This window comes from Lissotriton vulgaris, chromosome 6 (genome assembly GCF_964263255.1).
Source record: "Lissotriton vulgaris chromosome 6, aLisVul1.2, whole genome shotgun sequence".
NCBI lineage: Eukaryota > Metazoa > Chordata > Amphibia > Caudata > Salamandridae > Lissotriton > Lissotriton vulgaris.
Genome location: NC_141694.1, coordinates 133,948,133 through 133,969,729, shown reverse-complemented (window position 1 = coordinate 133,969,729; position 21,597 = coordinate 133,948,133). Strand labels below are relative to the sequence as shown.

General features: G+C 45.1%; 1 protein-coding gene across 6 annotated transcripts in view; it reads left to right on the top strand.

Annotated features, from left to right (window-relative positions):
- Nucleotides 1-21,597, top strand: part of ENAH (ENAH actin regulator) — a 799,370-nt gene that overhangs the window by 691,265 nt on the left and 86,508 nt on the right. For all 6 annotated transcript variants that reach the window (XM_086926161.1, XM_086926157.1, XM_086926158.1 and 3 more), the window contains one exon: nucleotides 12,829-12,895. In XM_086926161.1, the coding sequence (XP_086782287.1) occupies nucleotides 12,829-12,895 (67 nt within the window). The remainder of the gene's footprint in view (nucleotides 1-12,828; nucleotides 12,896-21,597) is intronic.

Genomic DNA, 21,597 nt, shown 5'->3' with positions numbered 1-21,597 from the left:
TGGTTGGTAGAAGGTAACTGGGGTTTATCTGGGTTCCTTACGGGCACGGGGGGATGAAGAATGAGCTCAGGAGACTCGCTGATTGAATGTTTAGTAATTCATCATCTAATGAGTTGTTGACCTTTATCTTAGATACTGCATTAATTTTACTTCTAGTTTTTCATATACAAATGCAGCCTATTATACCTCAAATAGGCTAATATGCCAAAAGTACATGGATTTCCTACAAAACGACAACCTAGGTACACAATAGTAGGTAAACAGTATGTGAGTAAGTACAAGAAATACAGGGTAGTGGTTATAAAAGAGAGAAATATCTTCAGATGTTAGGTGAAATGTACGGAAGATAGGTCATTAAAATAGTAAGAGTCAGGATAATCCATTGCACCTGTATATAGAAGATGAGTCCCTTAGTCATCTGTAGAGGAATTGGAAAAGAGAGGCAGAAGGTAGGGAAGAAAATGCCCTGGTAGTAAACCTCACGAAAGCGAAGGGCCAAATCATGAGGCAGGTCCTTAACAGACCAGTGCACAAGGAGAGTGTGCATAAGATAGAGAGGGAGGGAAGAGAACAAGTGAGGGGAGAGTAAAGCAAAGTGATAAAAAATTGCAAGAAGAAGGTAACGATGAGCTTACCGCTCAGCCGGTGATAATTCCAACCCGGCTAGGCTAAAACAATCGGGTAGACCTGGGTTGTTAAAATGGTATTTAAGGGTTAAAGGTAACCAAGAAGGGGTTTCAAAATCATGTGTCATCTGGTGTGACAAGCACTTGTGTGTTTCAGGTACTGTTTTAGCAACCACTGACATCAGCACTTGCTGCATACATTCAGTATTATTTTTTTCATGTTTGTTTCAAAGTATGGTGGTGTTGGTTTCCACTAACTGAACTGCTTTTGTTCAGACTCAATCAGCTTCGGTTTAAAATGAATTGATTTGAGCCATGATGTATGGATCATCCCTTTCCCTTTTATCCTTCCCAGCCCTTGGGAAGTCGCAGAATTATTTTCCAAATGCGACGAAAAGCGTGTCAGCTGGTTTTCTTCTGATTGTTCGCTCTAAATTGAAGGAAAATTAAGACAGAAGATTATTCAACACATTTGAAGATATTTCTCTCTTTTATAACCACTACGCTGTATTTCTTGTACTTACTCACACACTGTTTACCTACTATTATGTGTTCAAAGGTTGTCATTTTGTTACATTGTGAGGGTTTTACCCACACTCAATCGAAGGGTTACAGGGCTTATTCCCTCACCTAGTTGCACCATACAGATTTAGTTTCTACTTACCCATTTGCGACCACTAAGCAGAGTGCCTAGCGATTTCCATTACTTCTAAAAACCGTTTTTGTTAGTGTTCCTACATGGTATCTCACTTAGAAAATAATTTTACATATAAATACTCTAATAGAGAACATGCACTCTAATAATGTTCCAAGACAGCCCTTTATTTTCAGAGAAAACAATAAATAATAGCAGGCAATTAGCCCATAGGCTGCATAGATGAAAAAACATCACAGTACAAAAAACATGGCACCTTGCCTTTAAGACTTCCCAGCACCTGGAACACCATGCCTTTAAGACCTCCAGGAGCCCCGTGCTCCCATCATGCACCACAGGTGACAGTTGGGTCAGTTCTTTTTCTGGCTCCTTCTGTGAGGATCCTGGGGCATTGAGTTCATCAAGTTTTTTATCTATTCTAGTCAGAAATTGGTTTATTTCATCTCTACTTGACATTTGTCACTGCTGATAATTTCTTCTGTCATTTTCTGAAAATATTTAGTTATTTGTGTCAGAAATGCCATCTTTATTTAACAACTGTCCTTTCTGTGGGAAGCAAATGGCAAAATCAGACCCACACTCTGTTTCTGTTGTGTTTGCCATGTTCATACAATCCATAAAAATATTATTACTGCCTGCAATTCTCCAGAAGAACTCTGCGTGACAGGGAGAAGATCAGACAACATGCTCTGCTGGAGAGAGGAAAAGGACATTCTTAAAGTGGCCTTGAGAGCAATATGGCCTTCAAAGAGCCCTCCTCTCTGAAAAGACACGAAAAACGTCATTGATCGGCTTCCCCGGCATCAAAAAGGAAGCAAATTCCTGATTGTTCGCCGTCTGCGCGCGCCGAGATCGACTTCGGAAAAGGAAGCCAGGCCTGCAACGACGTCTAGGGACAGATTGCCGTTGAAACAACGAGAGCTTCTGTTGAAAAGTAAGTCGACGTTGAGGCACACTACATCGGGCTCGAACTATGCTGGTGCCGGGAGACTTAAGTCAACATACAAGTCGAGGTGGACGTCAAAGCATCTGTTGAGGTCGAGACACCAGTCAGCATCTAGATTGCTGCCGTCATGACAGTCTGCTTCGAGAGGATAGACGTCGAAGACACAGCCGCAAACCCACAGGCGGCCAACGTCAAGGACTCCATCACAGTCCCGTAGACGATAGACGTTGAGGAGGCTGACGCCGAAGACACCGCTGCAAGCCTACAGGTTGTCAACATCAAGGACTCCATCACAGTCCTATAGACACTCGACATCGGGGAGGCCGGCGTCTAGAGCATCTTCACATGAACAGGAGTACCCGAATGTCTCACCGCAGAGCGGTCAACGTCGAAGATGACACATTGTTTGACGTCTAAGTAGAAAAGTCCTTCAGGACAAGTGCCAGAAAGACCAAGGTCTGTGCAAAACAAGCTACCTCTGACACTATAGATCCAAACTTTGTTTCTCCAGTAGGATTTTTTTATTTATCACTGGATTATAATTAAATGAAACATTTTTGTGGCTTTTCCCAAAACACTTTATTGCATGGTGCACTATGAGCTTTTGACAACCACAATATCCCTTTTCTTTGTATAAACTGAAAGCTAGTCACATTGTTACTTTCTTGACGTTATTTTATCCTCTGTCACATAAGGTGCAGGCGGTTAAACAAATTCTTTACTCGTGCCACCTTGGTGCTATCCCGGAATGATTTGAAAAAGGTGTACCTGTACATTGTTGCGTTCTGCATAACTGCGCTTAGCGGCTGAAGTTCTTTGGGCGCTCAGCGCACTTGACGGGATTTATTTTCTCGGTGCATCGCACTCCCTCTCGGTCCTCTCACGCCTTCAGACCGGAACGCGGCGGATGGTTCCGTACATGAGGGTATAGCCCCAACGTTTTTAGGGCAATAAGGAATCGTCGCTCTTATTAGTTTCTCATCCCGTGGCATGCATTGGAGTACTTCGCCCGTCCTCCAAGGTCCACAATGAGGTCCTAGCGGTCCACGTCTAGGCAAGTGTCCTTCGCCTGGCATTCATATTTGTGCAGATCACACCAGAGGAATCTCCTGTTCCGGGAGATAAGACTCCTGCTGCCAATATTTCCCCAAGATGACTAGAGTGTGTGGAAGGTTCCACAGAGAAGTCCGGGCTTGGATTTCTCCTAAACGTACTCTCCCTCCAGGGTCTCTGCTAGGCCCACTCCTACTGCATTCACAAGGGCTTCTCCATGCAGGTCCCCGAGGAGAGCCAGGTCTCCATGGGCTCAACGCTCATGATCCTGGACCTGGGGACGATCGATCTCATCCTTCTCCCACTCCAAAAAGAAGGCGGAGGTCCCCTTCATGGTCCACGTCCTCAAGATCTTCTATAAGAGACTATTCACCAACACTGTCTGCGACACCTCCAGACAGTGTCCCTGATCGATGATATAGGGACTTTTAATGAGGTTCTATGCCAGGGTGCCAGCAAACTGAACATTGATATGTCGGCACCTTTGGTGTCTTCAGTCATATTTGAAACCCTGCACCACAGATCCTTGGCGTGGCCTCTGCTTCCATTGGTCCCAGGTCTGCTAAAGCCAGCAATGCAGGCTTTCCTGACTCTGGCTACAGTAGGCTCCGCTCCATCATGTATTTCCAAGAAGTACAAGGCCCCGTATTTAGGACCCATTTTTTCTTCGATCGGACCCTCCAGATTCAGTCATGGTGGCGGCAGCCAGGAAAACACTTGGACGAGTGGAAGAAAATAACAAAAAACAAGTAGGTACTGAATATTGTGCAGATTGGCTATTTGCTCAGATTCAAATCCCCTCCTCCATCAGTGCTCCCTCGAGAAAAATTTCTCCTAAAACATCACTTGTTGCAAGCGGAGGTGAACAGTCTTCTGCAGAAGTATGTATAACACACAAAAAAAAAACAGGGGGGTCTACCAGCTTAGTTATGTGGCTGCACTGTCAATCCGAGTTAACAGAATCTCGGGGTGGATAAGTCACATCAAGACAGCTTATTTCAAAACAAGGTGAACACTATATGTATAGGAAAGACCAACACGGTACAGATCATTCATACATGGTTGACAAATCCAAAACAATTAGCAAAGGGTTACCATCAAATTGACTCAATGATCAGTCCTATCATATGGCCAAACCCCGGTGCAAATCAGGCTAGTCCCCTGATCATTGGGATTTCAAGCGCCGCACCATTGGTTGCTGGTCAAGGATTTGGTCCACCCATACAAACAGACCAACAATGATGGCTGATCTTTGATGGTAAAGTGAGAAACCGTGCAACAGAAAAAATAGTGACTTTAAAATAGGATGGAGTGGCCTCCTATTTCTAACTTTATTGTACGGACGAACTACACCTCCTAATTAAAAACATAGAACAGTGCAAAAAAGGACAGTCAACAAATATCTGTCTAATAACGGGCCAACATGTTTCTGCCTAGCGGGTATTTTATCCCATGGCATTCGTCAGGGCCTCTGTTCTTACAATAGTTGCACTAAGTAGTGATGAAACAAAAGAAACACCACCACCACCACCAAAGTGAAAAAGTAGGATGTAAAAGGGTTGAGTACGATACAACCTGTACCAACCAATGACATTAACCCTCCATGTCGGATAGGAAATACGAATTCTATGGAGGAAAATGCATAGTCATTATAAACTTACTATGTCAATCACCTATACAATGTGTTTCACCAAAAACAGTTTCAAAGAAAATATTGTATTTATGGTCACCCTTCATGGTAGGGAAATGGACCTCACCTGGACCTTGCTCAGGTTCTACGAGGCCCCGCACTACATAAATATAAGAGGTAAAACAGAAGTAGAGCACCCATAGAGCATAATTACACAGTCTATTCCAGTGCCCAACATTCCTGTCCATTAGATCCCCTTACATCTAAGGACGAACATGTGAGGAGACTCTAGTAACTGAACTATGTGTGCCCAGCCCCTTAGACTCCCAGGTCTACCTTCCAACACAAATATATCCTCAGAGGTTAATTATCTATTCATAGTGGGACTACTACTGAGTTGCAGACTCTAACAACAACATTCTTTCAGGCTGTGTTATCCATACGGAGTTTCCTGCGGCTTCTCATACAATGAATCAGCTATAGACTCACCTATCCGTCGGTACCTCAAAGCTCACATCTGAGTCTTGGGGGAGGCACCGACCTGTAGATGGTCTCTCCTTAAATAATTAACTCGGGGTTTGTTGGTATTGTAACCCTCTGCCTCACTTGTCAGAATAGCAACAATAAATGGCAGTTCTTTACTCTCGAGCGATTATTTTGCCATCCCCAGTGCTTATCTCTGCTGAATTGGTAGCAAATAACCAGAAAGCATTATTATTAACTCCGTTTGTTATAAAGTTAAAAGCGCACTACTTTACACTCGAAATCTCGCGGGAATTCGCGCTCTAAACTACAGCATGAGGTCATCAGCTCCATTTTGGTAGTTCGTTAGGTGATATTATACAGTGATGATCGAGGGTCTATTACAGCTTCCGGTCGTTCAACCAGCTCCGATCGATGGCAGTGATCCAATCAACGTGACCAATAATGTGATGCACTCGGCATTTGCGCTGGGTGTGTTGTGCAACCACTCGCATTAGGGACAGCGCTTTCCCAAATACAAGGGACTTTGTCTCGTGCTGAGATCTCGTGAGATCTCTTATACTCTGAACTACACAATGACCTCATGTCGGCCATTGTGGTAGTTTAATTATAAATGACGCTTCTAGCAATGTTTAGCAACCCAGCTCTGTGGCTCAGTCTTACAAATACGGTATTTGAACCCATAGGGTTTTAGGCATTGCTAAATATTTACATCCATAGTACAAATGCCCACTCATTATGTATCCCCACAGCAAAGGGCACCAAATAAAGAGGGGCATCCACTTGTAAAACCTGGTGGTACAGAATCCACTATTCCTGTGGTACATCTACACCTTTTTTAATGTAGAATGTCATGATAATGAGGTCACTAATAGTCATGCTGTGGGGATACATATTGAGTGGGCATTTGTACGCTTTTAAATGAAGCGCTTTTACTTATGGTGCACGAATAATGGTCATGATCCAGTTCGGGGTCAAGCGCAGGTGATTTTACTGTGTTTGCTGTACCTGGCCAAATCTGGCCTTCAATTTTCATCTATTAAAGTCCATCAAGCAGCTATGCAGGTTTCCTTTTTTTTTCAAATTCCTGTGGTTCAAGATTTTCTTGAGGGGTTAAAAACCGGTCTACCCACCGATCCTTCACCACCTTTGGAGCTCAACATAGTTCTTGCTAAATTAATGGGTTCTCCATTTTGAGCCTATTCACAGAGCCTCTCTACAGCACTTGTCACGGAAGACCGCTTTTTTTAGTGGCCATCCCCTCTGCTCGTAGAGTCTGTGAGATCCAGGCTTTATGCTGTAATGGACCTTGTATCGTGTTTTATGTTAACAGAGTGGTTCTTGGAACACATCTGAGTTTCCTACATAAAGTGGTCTCGGATGTCCATATTAATCAAGCCATCACTCTGCCCACAATCTTTCCTAACCCTTCAAACCCTCCAGAGAGGTCCCTTCATTAACTAGACCTCAAGAGAGTCCTGAAATTCTACTTGGACAAAACCAAGGCGTTGAGGAAATCAGACCGTCTGTTTGTCAACTATGGTTCCTTAACTACTGGTTGTGCAGCTTCCAAACGGTCCATCTCTAGGTGGATAGTGTCTTGTATTTCTTTGTCTTACCAATTAGCCAACAAAGCCCTCCTGGCAAACCAAAGGCTCATTCTACCAGGGGAAAGGCCTCGACCAAGGTTCTCCTTAAGAATGTACCTATTGCAGAGATTTGCAAAGCAGCCACATGGCGATCTGTACATACTTTCATTCACCATTACTGTTTGGACTCTGTCACACAGGCGGATACCCAGTTTGGGCAAGCCTTGCTAAGAAATTTGTTTGGATAATTCATCCTTAAGGTGTTAGATTTCCTGTAGTTATGCTGTTGCTCGTCCGCAGGAAAGTGGGTATGGGCTTGCTATTCTATTCAGTGCTTAGGACTATTGATGAGTATCCCCTGGAAGAGAAGGATAAGTTACATACCTGTAATCCCTAGTTCTCTTCCAGGGGTATACTCCTCAAAATCATAAGCAACCTTCCCGCCTCCCCCGACAAGTATTGACAGCATAATAGCGTTTACACCTTTGTCCTGGTTCCTACAGGCTAGTACACGGTATAAAAAACTGACCTGTCAACTGTGGTGCATGATGGGAGCAGGGGGCTCCTGGAGGTCTTAAAAGCACTGTGTTCCAGGTGCTGGGAAGTCTTAAAAGCAAGGTGCCAAGTCTTTTTTTACTGTGACGTTTCTTCATCTATGAGCTAATTGCCTGCTATTACTTATTGTTTTCTCTGAAAATATACGGCTGCCTTGGAACATTATTAGATTATATGTTCTCTATTACAGTATTGATGTGTAAAATTATTTTCTTATTAAAACTGTGTCATTTTGCTATATTTGCTTATTTGAGGTATAATACGCTGCATTTGTATATATGTATACATGTATGTGTATGTTTTTGGAGGTACTCCATACTTTTCTGCTGTAACCTACACATATATATGTCCCAGGTTCCCGCACAGGGGCAGGGACTATTCATTTGAGTATACCCCTGGAAGAGAACTAGGATTACAGGTAAGTAATCCTTCACCACCAGGATAGCCATATCCACTACCAGTTTAAAATAGAATGTCTTAAGCGTGGAGTCTAATGACCATTTGGCCGTATTCACTAAGTCTTTGTGGTAAGCCTCCAGCGAAAAACTTTGGAAACCATAGCACCTCTTGCTGATTGTGCTCTGAACACTGTGTCAATACCTGCCTCTTGCATGACATTCCTCACCCACTGGGCTGTGGTGGGAGACGAAACCTCTTTGAACAGTTTACGCAAAGTAATCAGCTGTTGCTCCCCCGCTGGGTGAACTTTCTCTGTTGCTGCCTCATATGCTTTAAGACAGTGGACCACATACAATTTGGGAGCATCCTCTCTCACCCCGCCCCCCTTTGAGGAGAAAACCCTACCTGTAATCTCTAGGGAACGTACATCAGACACCAGTTTGCAGAAAATTAAACACAGCAACATGGCCAACTTAGATAATTGTTTCCTCGAGCGATACATATTGCTTGGCCAAGACCAAAACAGTCTGAGGACCAAATTAGCATCCCAAAGGGTGGGGTACTGGAGAGCAGGAGGGGTTGAGTCTCATTTCCCTAATCAGTGTCCTTACCAGTGGGTGATCCCCTACCTGGAAACCTTCTTTGGGCAGGTGGTTTGCCGATATTGCTGAGCAGAAAGTATTTATTGACCTGTAAGCTATACCATCACTAACTAGGTTAAAATAGATACTACTCTTGATGCCATGGGATCAGCCTTCCTCTGCACACATCTGTGCACCATTCTCCCCCAGGCAGGCCTGTGTTTGTAATTGGTGCCATCCGCCCAGGTTTTAGACCAGACCCTGAGCTGCTTCCGAAAGTCCTCGGACCTTCCGCCTAGACCTGTAATCCTCCAGGACATGAGAAGTTTCTCCTCCAGGACCATATGATGATTCCCCAACGGATCTCGCAGAATATCCGGTCTCTGAGGTAGACCGATTGGAAAATCCCAGGATCCACCAAGAATGGCCTCCATATTCTCTGCAGTACCTGTTATACCTCTGGATGCAATTACCATGCACTTAGATCATGAAGGTGGAGAGAGTACCAATCGACTATTTTGTGGATTTCCCCAGGACATATTTTGCCATCACAGAGATGTTGTGCTCCAGGCAGTCGTTCCAAACTCCTTTCGCCAGTTCTGCCAACAACCTGGAAAGCGGATCCCCTAAGCAGTTGATATACTTAACTGGCGAGATGTTGCCAGTCTTTAGCAGCACTGAGAAATTTGCTTTGTCTTGCATCCCACACCGGACAGCGTAGGAGGCCTACAATAATTCCATGCAGTTGATGTTGATGTGCAGGGGTTACTCTTCGGATGACCACTTTCCTCCTGTGGACACACAGCAACAATTGCCCCCCCTCCGGTTTTGCTGGCATTGGATTTGATCACAATCTCCTGACTGGAATCAAAAATTACTCTCCCGTTCCAGGCCTCCCTCCATGTGATTCAACCACTATTGCATTTCCTCTTTGGCCTCCATGGATATCAGTACCCTTGTAAAATAAGTTGCACCTTCCCAAAGGTGATGCACCTTCAACCTTTGCAGAGCCATGTAATGAAGGGAGCCTGGGAACAGTGCTTGAATGGAGGATGCTAGGTTCCCCACCAGAAGTGCCAATTGCCTGAGTGATTAGTGTGTCCTGGCCATGGTGTTCATGGGTTTGTGACGAATCTGGGCCATACTGTTGGCCAAAGAATAAGTGTGGCGTCTTTGGAGTTGATTACGAACCGCAGAAATGTTGTTTGAGATGGAACCAATAGGGACTTCTTTTTGCTTATCACGAATCTCAGATGTTCCAGGAAAATTGACCATCATCTGGAGCTAGGCTAACAGCGTACGTGGGCACTGATCCATCAGCAGAATATTGTTGAGGTAAACAATTAACCCCTTCGATGCTCATGACGAGCTGAGCTCGTCATGAGGCACAGTGCTCCTGTGCTCATGAAGAACTGAGCTTGTCATGACCACACCCGTTTTTATTATGGCCCAGCATAGGAAAAGGATATCCGCAGGGATGTGGTTAAGCATATGCCCCTGGTGCAGAGGAGGCCCTCCCCCCCCCCCCCCCCCCCCCCCCCAGTTTGAGTAGCAATCCGCTATTCCCCCGTATTCATAAGATCCCATAGAAGCAGGGTCTCCTTAAAATGGCAGTATACTAAGCCATTCGTTGCCTCTGAGGTTGAATACTGGCAGCTGGCCCTCATCTCTTTTCCATTAGGAAGATGCTGCTAACAGCCCCAGACTGATGAGATGAAGGAACATTCAGCCCTTTCTTCAACAGTTCTGTTACTTCGGATCTATGAGGGCTGCCTCACTTTCGGGAAAAGCCAGAGGAGGGGGCTTGGAAGCTTGAATGAGTCCCCACGAACTCCAGACGATAACCCTGGATCGTCTGAAGGATCTATGCATTGGCCGTGACCCGGGTCTGCATCAGAATCGCTTTGGGAATACTCAACCCCAAGGGGCTATGGTACGAGGGAGACTGAACAAATGGGCCAGGCGCTGGCACCTGTGGCTGAGCTTGTAAGGAGATGTTTTTGAGGTGCTCAGAAGTGTTCTTATCGACCCCCTGATCTGCAGGGCACTTGGAAAGGTATCTTTTTGTGCTGCGCCTCCGCCAGCCTCTCAATCTTTATTTCAAGGGGTGCCTAAGCAAGGGAGACAGCGTGCTGTATCGAGGCGTCCACTGCCTCGCAAAACTAGTCATAACGTAGGAAGGAGACCGCTTCCTCCTCCATATAATCCACCTCGGCCTCAAGCAAGGCAAACAGCTTGTGGCACTAGTCAGGCTAGCCAGTATAGAGAGTCAGAGACTCAAGATAATGGGACCACACCCTATAAGTTGTTCAGAAGGTAGATAGCCTGGGCCGGTGCCAGAGTGCTTAAAAGGTGGCCTTTCAACCAGAATACACACAGCAGGTTGAGGAAGGGCTTAAGAGCCTAGAGTGGACATACACTGCCTGCACGAAAAGGGCCTTGACCCAATGACTTGAGTCCCAAAAACCAAACTGGTCAGGCTTGTAAACGCCTATAGGAACACCTGCCTAGTAATCTTGGCACTAAGGGGTTAATTTTACATACCGTGGCGGTCACAGCACTGTGTGTAGCGCATCCACTAGCAGTAGTGCTTGCAATTGCTACCCTGTGCGTAGGTTTCCTGGCTTAATGAGGGACACCAGAATAAGGCCAAGGCTCCGTGGTGCAAGGTGGAGTCTCTGTAATCACAGAAAACAGAGTGTGACGCTTGCATAGTCAGAGAAGCATCTTGTCCGACTACGATCGTCCTCTAGTGTCAACGTGCATAACAGCGCACACAAGGCCCCTGTCAAAGAAAGTAAGCCACGTGAGGAGGGCTCAGGCACACTCCTGCAGCCGCCTGCAAGGTAAAAGCGCAATAAAAAAATCAAAAAACGTTATAACGTGCAGGCCATAAACCTCAACCATTACTCTGAAAATACAAGTTAAAGTTGCCAATTAAGCTTTCAACAGTACATTGAAGTGAGGAGACCATGAAAGGCAATTAACTCCTGTCTGCTGAGGAGCGAAGAAAGAGGAGGCATGGACAGCAATGGCGGACTATATGCATGAACTGTCTATTGATTGTTTCTGATGTTTTTTCTCTTTCCCTTATGTTTTTCTTGGAAAGTTAGTTGTTTGTTAAAAGGCTGCTGTGGAATAAAGAGTGAAGAAAGACTTGCGTAATCCTTGCCTCCAATCCTGACCTATAATCTCAGTTTTTCAATCTTCCTCGACTGCTACATTGCCCTAGTTAAACCCTTCATATGCTTTTGAAAGGGTTTTTGAAAGGTTTTTTGACATCTGCCTTTTTACTTTTAAATTGGTTGCTGGATTTAAAAAAAAGTAAACAAATTGCCCAGTAAAGCTTTTTAATAGACTAATTGTTTTAAAGGAGATTTGTCCTTTCTGATAAAGCGTCGAAAGTCATCTTTAAAAGTACTCTGGTATCCTGTGGGTGGGACAATTCAGCAAGAATCCTTTCAATCTGGATTCCATTTGAAAGACAAATGGAATTACTGGTAATTATTCCTTGTGGATCACCTCATGAAAATGAGTGCCAGAACCATTAACTACTTCCTGGCCATGTTGTGTCAGATACAGCTCAAGCCCTAAGATCTGAAACCAGAAGCCCAAGAGACCATCTTAGAACCATATGGAACTAGAATCTGCCATGGTCTTGTTGGTTAAAAAGATCTAGTAACTGGATGACCGCCCAGTGCTATAGCACTGGTTTGAACACTGCACCTCAGTGAGGACCAGCAATAATGGACTATTCTCCCTCTGGTCAGTGTTCAAGGCCAGCATTCCTGGTACGCCCCAGTTCCTTTCTGTGAGCTGGTATGTCACCTACTCGCTCCCAGGAACTGTGTTCCTGCTGAACTAGGTGAACCCCCTGTTTTTTTTTCTTCTTTTCCCAGTGCCGACTGGCACACAGCCTAAGCCTACACTTCTCTCCTGTCACCACTGACTCCACAAAGTTGGGCCTAACGAACTGATAATTTCTACTAACTCATACCATATCACTGATCAATAATGTATGTAATTTACCGCTTTAATGTTCTGGCATTACATCTATTTGCAATTAAAGATGCAATACATGTATTGTAAATCTGAGTATTTTGTTTCTAGAAAATATACAATTAAAAAACATAAAATGTGTTTTTAATTTAAGCAGATAAATACTTGCTGTATAACCTCAGACGAGGTATCAATAAGGTTAGTACTATGTTTTAGTATTAAATGAACAACATATTGGCTCAGATAAAGATTTGAAATCTCATCAAATTCGTTTTTTAGATTTATTTGGTTGCATTTTCTTTTGGTCTTTAGAACCTACAAGAAAGCCTTGGGATAGAACAAATACAATAAATGGCAGCAAATCGCCTGTCATCACCAGGTAAGAATTTTACGCCACATATTGGTTGAATTAAACATTTGTAGTGTGTGCACAAATACACAAAGAATCAGACTGTCCCTAGGTGCTTGAACAAGGCTTAATACTAGGGACCCAGAATGGTCTTGCAAGACCTCCATGTTTAATAATGACACTTCAAATGGCTTGTGTTACGGAAGCTGTATTTTCACCTCAAATATGTTTATTCTTGGGGAAGGCAGTAGGGTGAACAAGACAAATACTGCAAAGAGGAGTTTGCAGCCCAGGACCACTTCTGCTCTTAACACACAAAAATCATATCAAGTTTTTGACACCCAATGATGAGTTTTGAATAGGATTGACAAAAACAATCTGACTTTTAAAAAAATGTGTACAAACAAAACACTGTTAAGGTGCTGACAGGAAAAATGCCATATAACAGTTCCTTATCACTGTGTGTGTGGGTATATATAGTCAGCTGGCCCCCCAGGACCCCACTTCAGACCACCCCCACACCCTTTCTGTTGTTCATAGGTTTATGTTAACCCCCCATTACCAGAGATTAGGCTCCTACATAATGGAAGCATATGCACGGGCACTAATCCTGGAGGTTCACCAGAATGGAGTGGGGGGCAATACACCTGCCTATACCCCTGAGGAAACTCTCCTATATAGTCATACGGCATGGGTCAGGTGGCTAAACCTTAAGTCAGCTCAACTGGGGCTTAATTTCTGTACTACTGATGTGGTAAGGGATGCCTTAATGACATTTTACAGCAGTGGAAAACTGTATACAGTTCATTGGTACGCAGAGCATGAAGCTCACTCACTTTCCTATCGTATGTACTGTTAATTTGGAGCATTGTGACTAATTGGGTCTCCTTTTATCTGACTGGATTGGGAAACTTCTAAAAATGTTCCTGGAGATCACATATGTGCAGAGATCATTTTTTAATGATTACAAGGATTAAAAGTAAGTAACTTTGCCTTCTTCGTACTTGTCAGTCCTTCTAACTCAGGGTTGTTTGACCTTTCATACAGCCCATTGTCTGTCACTCCTTCAACTTTCTTCCCTCCTTTTCATCCAACCAAGGAGGCAGAACAGCTGCATAGACTGGACTGCAGAAATGCGGTGTCCTAATACAGTGATGACTCTTGACTGAGCAGAGTGGTTGATCAGCTTTCTTTAAGGTTCAGAGAAGTTTAGAAGACAGTCAGTGACCAAACACCATTTGGTGCTTGGTTGTTTGCTTTGACAAATAGTATTCTGACGTCTAAATAAGGCCCTCCAAAAGACATTCATGCTCATTCTTTCAGAGCTATTGCTGCTCCAGGGCTCTTTTTTGAGGTTTCCAGTTGCTGACATATGCTGGGGAGCCACCTGGTCATCTTTTCATGGCTCTCCAAAACAAGCATTTACAATGCAATGGTTTTGCCTTTGGAAAGTTAGAGCTATTGGCATTGTAAATGACAAATGTTGTATTTGTGTTGGTTTTGAAAACAGATAAATGGCATTGTCATTTACATTGCCATCAGCTTAATCTCTCGCAAATGTGAGACCTATTGTACCCTACGGACGAGCTCAGCAGACAGCAATTACTACCACACACACACACACCCAGAGCCACACACACACACACCCAGAGCCACACACACACACACACCCAGAGCCACACAAACCCACCCAGAGCCACACAAACCCACCCAGAGCCACACACACACCCAGAGCCACACACACACACACCCAGAGCCACACACACACCCAGAGCCACACAAACACACCCAGAGCCACACAAACACACCCAGAGCCACACAAACACACCCAGAGCCACACAAACACACCCAGAGCCACACAAACACACCCAGAGCCACACAAGCACACCCAGGGCCACACAAGCACACCCAGGGCCACACAAGCACACCCAGAGCCACACAAGCACACCCAGAGCCACACAAGCACACCCAGAGCCACACAAACACATCCAGAGCCACACAAACACACCCAGAGCCACACACACAAACACACCCAGAGCCACACACACACACACACACACACCCAGAGCCACACACACACACACCCAGAGCCACACACACACCCAGAGCCACACACACACCCAGAGCCACACACACACCCAGAGCCACACACACACACCCAGAGCCACACACACACACCCAGAGCCACACACACACACACCCAGAGCCACACACACACACCCAGAGCCACACACACACACCCAGAGCCACACACACACACCCAGAGCCACACAGAGCCACACACACACACCCAGAGCCACACACACACCCAGAGCCACACACACACACACCCAGAGCCACACACACACACCCAGAGCCACACACACCCAGAGCCACACACACACACCCAGAGCCACACAAACACACCCAGAGCCACACAAACACACCCAGAGCCACACAAACCCACCCAGAGCCACACAAACCCACCCAGAGCCACACAAACCCGCCCAGAGCCACACATATATTTTTATATCGAAATAAAGCCTATCAATCAATCAATACTCCTGTGTGTTTGTAGGTGGTATCCTTTGGCCCCATGCCAACATTGTTCTGCTCCAGCAGTGATTAGTGGAGCTGCATGTAAGTGTCACAGATGCAGACTAGCCCATATGCCTTTCTATCCCCGCATTCAGATGCTGATCCAGAGTGTCTTTTTCTTCACAATATTACCCTTAAAATGGCAGAGTTTAAACTGTGCTGGGTCTGTTGCAAACTGATGTCTGACCCTCACAAAGTCTGTTCATGGTGCCTGGGGTCAGAGCATTGTGTTACAGCAAACAAATGGACGGAATGCTGACAATGCAAACATTCTCCCCCGGTCAAAAGAACTGGGTTAAATCCATTGTTCTTTTGCCCACTACGCCACCCCAGTTTGAACCCAGCCATATGCAAATCAGTCTTGACCCTCTGCCTCGTGGAAACAGTCCAGACCTAAATGCCAGGCCAGGTCCTCCTTGGACCGGAAACAAGCATCCTGGGACCGGTTTCAGGGTATGTCACCCTTCTTCAGCCAGGCTAGCTTGAATCCAGTTGCACAGTGAGCAAGGGACCCACCTCTAGGCATACCCATTCCACTTAGGGCGAAAGGTGTTACAGCAAACAAATGGACGGAATGCTGACAATGCAAACATTCTTCCCAAGTCAAAAGATCTGGGTTAAATCCATTGTTCTTTTGCCCACTAGCCACCCCAGCCATATGCAAATCAGTCTTGACCCTCTGCCCCATAGGAACAGTCCAGACCGAACTGCCAGGCCAGGTCCGAGCATGGCTCCAAGCCTTTGCCCAGATGAACCCAAAAGCCATACAGGATCATGAGCCAAACTTTGTCACCAAACACAAAAGACTCCAAAGCAGAGAGGAAGGCCCCATTGCTGCAGCAGACAATCTCAATCAACGTCTTCAGGTAATTCCTAGAAGAAGCATATTAAGCCATAGTGGGAATCTGCCCCATCCTACCATTGTTGAACCTAAGAATGCGCAAGAGTGTCAGCGTGCCTCCTGGTCTCACTCCTGATTTCCACCAGAACCAATTCGGAGTATGGTTCTAGTGCACCCTGAATTTCCAGGTCTGTCTTCTGTGGTAAAATTAATTACCTGGTACTGAATTTCTATGCGGTAAAGTCAATAAGAATAACTCATAATAAAATAAGAGGCAAAATCCGTGATATTTGAGGTTTCTCAAAAGGGGTTTTATTCCTATAAAAGGAATTGGGTGATTAGCATATTGGCTCGAGCCAAGGTGGCATACCGTTCCGTCACCACGCAGGTTCGGGAAGGGACAGACTGACAGAGTCAATGGTAATATGCGAGTATGCAAGTATGCGACAATACATTATTGACAGGCATTCATATATATAGTCCATGCATTACAGTAAAGGCATATGCAGGAGGCGTAACAGCTGAGAAGAGAGATAAGAGTGCATGTACGTAATACAAAAAGGCGTTACAATAGGCGTGCATGAAGGTGTGAACAAGAACGTCATTTATCATGTCACAAGTAGGCGGATCCAGGAGTGAATCCGGCAGTGTCAGCAAAAATACATGGCAGAGATGCGTGCACAGCAGTATGGCGTGTAATGTACGTGTAACTTGAGGGGTGAAGGGGGACTTGACATTTAGCCCTACATGTGGAGACAGATGTCTGGATGTCAGATCAACCTAATCCCGAATCGTATCTAATATCTCATGTTTAAGGAACTGTATTATCTGGAAGGGAAAGGTCTCTCGGACAAGAGGCTATTCTATACTGACTGTGAGTGCGTGTATGAGCGTCTACGTGTCTGCATGAGATGCGAGGGGTACGAGGGAGGGCATGGGCCTACCATGGAAACAGAGCCATGAATTACTTGCATAGAGACAGTGAGGCCAAGCCCTTTGCTCTGCAGCTGGAAGGATGTTGACATGAAACTACTAGACAGGAATGTATTTTCGAGGAGTGGAGCAGATAATTCGAAGGTTGAATACAGTCTTGGCAGGCAACAGGCTGGGCCAAGCACCGTTAGCCGCACAGGAAGTAAGGCAGAGGTCACGGGTATAGATGTAAGCCCAGGTTTGAGATTCAGAGTCAGAAGGCAGGAAAAGGCTCGATGGCAGATTTCAGGGCCTACTTCGCCAGAGCTGAAAAACGTGTAAAGTACACTACATAAAGACGTTGGCATGGCATATTTATGAACGGACTATTTGACCCATTCATGGTGGATCTGAAAGAGGACATGTTAACGTTGGACGCAAATATATTTGCGTCTTCATAGCTTGAAGGGGAGGGAACATACATGTACTTGTAGCGTGTACACGGAGTCGGTGGGGTCTAAGATAGGGGACACAATCGATCACAAAATTTATATTTCCTCATTCCCTCCTTGTACCCTACGGACCCTTCATGATATATCGATCTGCATGAATCGATCAATCTGTTCATGTAACATCATTTGCTCTTCTTTCTTCTTTTGACGTTTTGAATTTGGATGCGGAATACATGATGTGGCGCACAAGCCGCAAATCGCCGGTCCACATTGTAAACATAGGCAGCAACTGAATACTATGAGAAGGCCAATGCCTAGGAAGGATAGGATCTTCCATCCCCAAGCGGTCAACGTAGTCCAGAACCAACCGGACCAAGTCCAGGTGCCTGGATTCTGATGTATCAGACTTTCAATTTTATGGAGACGTGTTATAGCTTTATATACCGTTGGCGCGTTTTCTGGAATGAAAACACAGCAACTTGACCCGATGACCTTACAAGCTCCACCCCTATCAGCTAGGATGACGTCAATGACGAGACGATTTTGAAGAACAACAACCCGCATGGCGGACTGCTCCTCTGTTAAGTTGCCTAAAGCGGAGGTAGTTTCATTCACTACTGCTTCAAGGGTTCTAGTTAATTTGCGTATCAGTTTACTATTGAAAACAGCACCTAAGTAGGGGAAGAAACCTTTATTGAAGTCTGTGTATTGCTCCCATGCCGTTTCAGTGTAGTCGACAATCGGGAGATCTCTTAGGAGTCTATTGTTTACTAGATTGGTATTTCTGTGATAATCAGGAGGAGCTAGGAAAACAGGTGGCAGAAGGAATGCAATGTAACAGGTACCATCCCAATCTGGCGGCAAACGTATGTATGCGATATGGCCACAGCCAAACTAGGAATGACGTGTAGCTCTAAACGTGGATTTGCCTTGATCACTGAATTCGATCACAGTAGTACATTTACTATGACCTAAGTGTATGGAACCATTCTTTCTGATACATAATTCACCTTTGACTGGTAACACTGACATAGCAGGTAATACTGGTGCAGCTTCGGATTCAACAGTAAGAATCATGAGGTTAATTGTGTAATTACCTAATCCATATACTTCATTTTCTAGATCAGTTCCTGTTCTAGTGGGAAGTCCTTTCTTGTCAGGGTAACAGACCTTAAGAAGAACTGAGTTCAGGTTTCCCCAAACCCAATTCCCATCGTAAACAGCGATGTCTGAATCTAAGGAATTAATCAATCTAAACCATGCCCCACAGGAGCCATTGTGAGTGAACGGGTACGGAAAGAGGGGCAGAACTCCCTTGTATTTCTGGTAGGGAGGGAGTCGGCCACATATCCAACAGTTTGTAGCATTGTTAGTCTGATGGGAGTGATGTAACATACTAATGAATGTGTTGTTGCGCAGCGCAAGTCTGTAAGATAATTCATGGGGAGGTAATTCGCTAAAAGAATGTTCGGCAGTGACATTGTAAGCAGATTGTGCATGCTTGAAAATAGGGTAGTACATGTGTAATAATATACTGGCAGCAATAATAAGAAGGCTTAGGAAAAACAGAATCAGTAACGTCACTACACAGTGACTACGAAGTGATTTACAATATGCACGTTTCTTGAGTTGTCTCTGTCTATCTCTCTCTCTATCTCGGTCTAGGGGGTACATGTCAGAAACTAATTTAACCGATTCACCTAGGGGAGGACTTAAACAATTAAACTGTCTGACTTGCTAGACCGTAGCTTTAGTCTATATTCTTCGGAGGCGGTTTTCTCAGCCAGGGGGAGTTTTGAGTCCGTTTGTGGAGGAGGGCAGGGCTTAGAGTCCAAGTCCGAAGGAAGTCCGTGAAATTTCTTGATGTGGCTCGAGTGTAGCCATACTTTTCTGCCCTCCAATTTAACAGCCGTCCTTGTCGTCAGAAGAACCAACTTCGGGGTCTGCCAACGGGGCTCCAGTGGGCTTCTCCGGTCAAAATTCCGCACGAAGACAAAATCACCAGGGACCACTTCATGGGGCTTCACCTCGGTGTTGTTGGGAAAGGCTGCAGCTACCTGTGAACGACAAGATTGTAGTGCAGACATCAAGGAGGCAAGGTAATCTGTCAGCATAACGCAATCAACATCTGTAATTTTACGAGGTATAGGCGTCCCCCACATATTTGGTGGCCTACCGAAGACCACTTCATACGGGGATAGCCCGGTTCGAGAGTGCGCAACCATCCTCATATAGAAAAGGGCAACTGGCAAGGCTACTATCCAGTCAACGCCTTTCTCTCTACATATTTTTGAAAGTCGGATCTTTAGAGTCTGATTATGGCGCTCCACGAGACCTGCTGCCTCGGGATGCCGGACACAGTGGAACTTCCACTGATACCCTAACAGGAGTGTTATGTGTTTCACAAGCTCGGATGAGAATGGCTGACCGTTATCTGAGTACACGATACGGGGCAAACCATACCGTGGGAAGAACTCGCGAACCAGTTGCTTGGCTGTGGTCGGAGCAGTGTAATCTGGGACTGGATATGCTTCTGTCCATCGGGAAAGTGCACATACGACTACGAGGACATACTTGAATCCTCGACAACGTTCCATCTGGATATAATCCATCTGGAGGACTTCAAAAGGGTGATCGGGAGGCTGAAATCCACCTTTCTCTACAGGAATGCTTTTACCTGGATTGAACTGACAACAAATCATGCAAGTACGCACTTTTTGTTTCGCTGCTGCTCGTAAGTTCTTATTGTACCATATGTGTTGAATGCTATCTAGCATTGCCTTTTCTCCTAGGTGTGCTGGGCTATGTATAGTGTTAATGATGACTTGAACCATAGAATCGGGGAGAAACCATGTAGATTTTCCCTTCGTCATCCATCCCTGATCTGTTTGGATCCCTCCTAGTTCAGTCCATTTCTTTATTTCATCTGGTGTGGCATGTGTCTGTATGTCAATTACATCATGTGCGGGATCCTTGACTGTCATGCAGTGTGATGGTGTCGGAACTATTGTCTTTGTCAAGTCAGTTACATGCATTCGATTCTGGGCAGTTTGCTTAGCTGTTCGGTCTGCCAGGTCGTTACCCTGGGAGATCGTATCGGTAACCTTTGTATGTGCCTTACACTTCATAATAGATATCGCAGTAGGTAGATGTATAACATCTAACAAGGCTTGAATGAGGGGACCGTGTTGAATGTTGGCACCGTGAGAAGTTAAGTAACCTCTCTCTCGCCAAAGGACTCCGAAATCGTGAACGACTCCGAATGCATAACGTGAATCAGTGTATATGTTAACTCTCTTATTTTTGGCTTGAATACAGGCTTGTGTCAGAGCGATGAGCTCTGCTGCTTGAGCTGACAGGGTGTCGATACAATTTGTTTCTATAACTTCGGTGTCTGTTGTGACTGCGTAAGCTGCCACTAATTCTCCTGTACCTGTTCTCATACATGAACCATCCACATAAAGTGTCAGGTCTGGGTCTGGTAATGGGACATCTGTCAAGTCTTGTCTGGGTTTCGTCGTAATAGTGATGACTTCGATACAATCATGCTTCAGTGGGTCTACACCGCTTAATGGCAAAAGTGTGGCAGGATTCAATGTGCTGCAGCGTCTGATTTCTATGTGTGGTTGAAACAATGTCAATTCATAACCTGTCAGTCTTGCTATGGTCAAGTGTTGGGTCTGTGTACGATTTAAAAGAACTTCCACGGAATGTGGAACTTGCACTGTCAATTGATGTCCTAATACTATGGAATCACTCTGTCTGATTGCTAAAGCTGTCGCTGCGACTGATTTCAAACATGCAGGTAACGCTTGGGCTACTGGATCTAATGTGCTAGAAAAGTAAGCACACGGTTCGTGTGAACCTGCTTGTTCCTGAGTGAGGACTGACAAGGCAGTACCTTCACGTTCTGTAACAAAAAGTGTAAAGGGCTTACTGTAACATGGTGT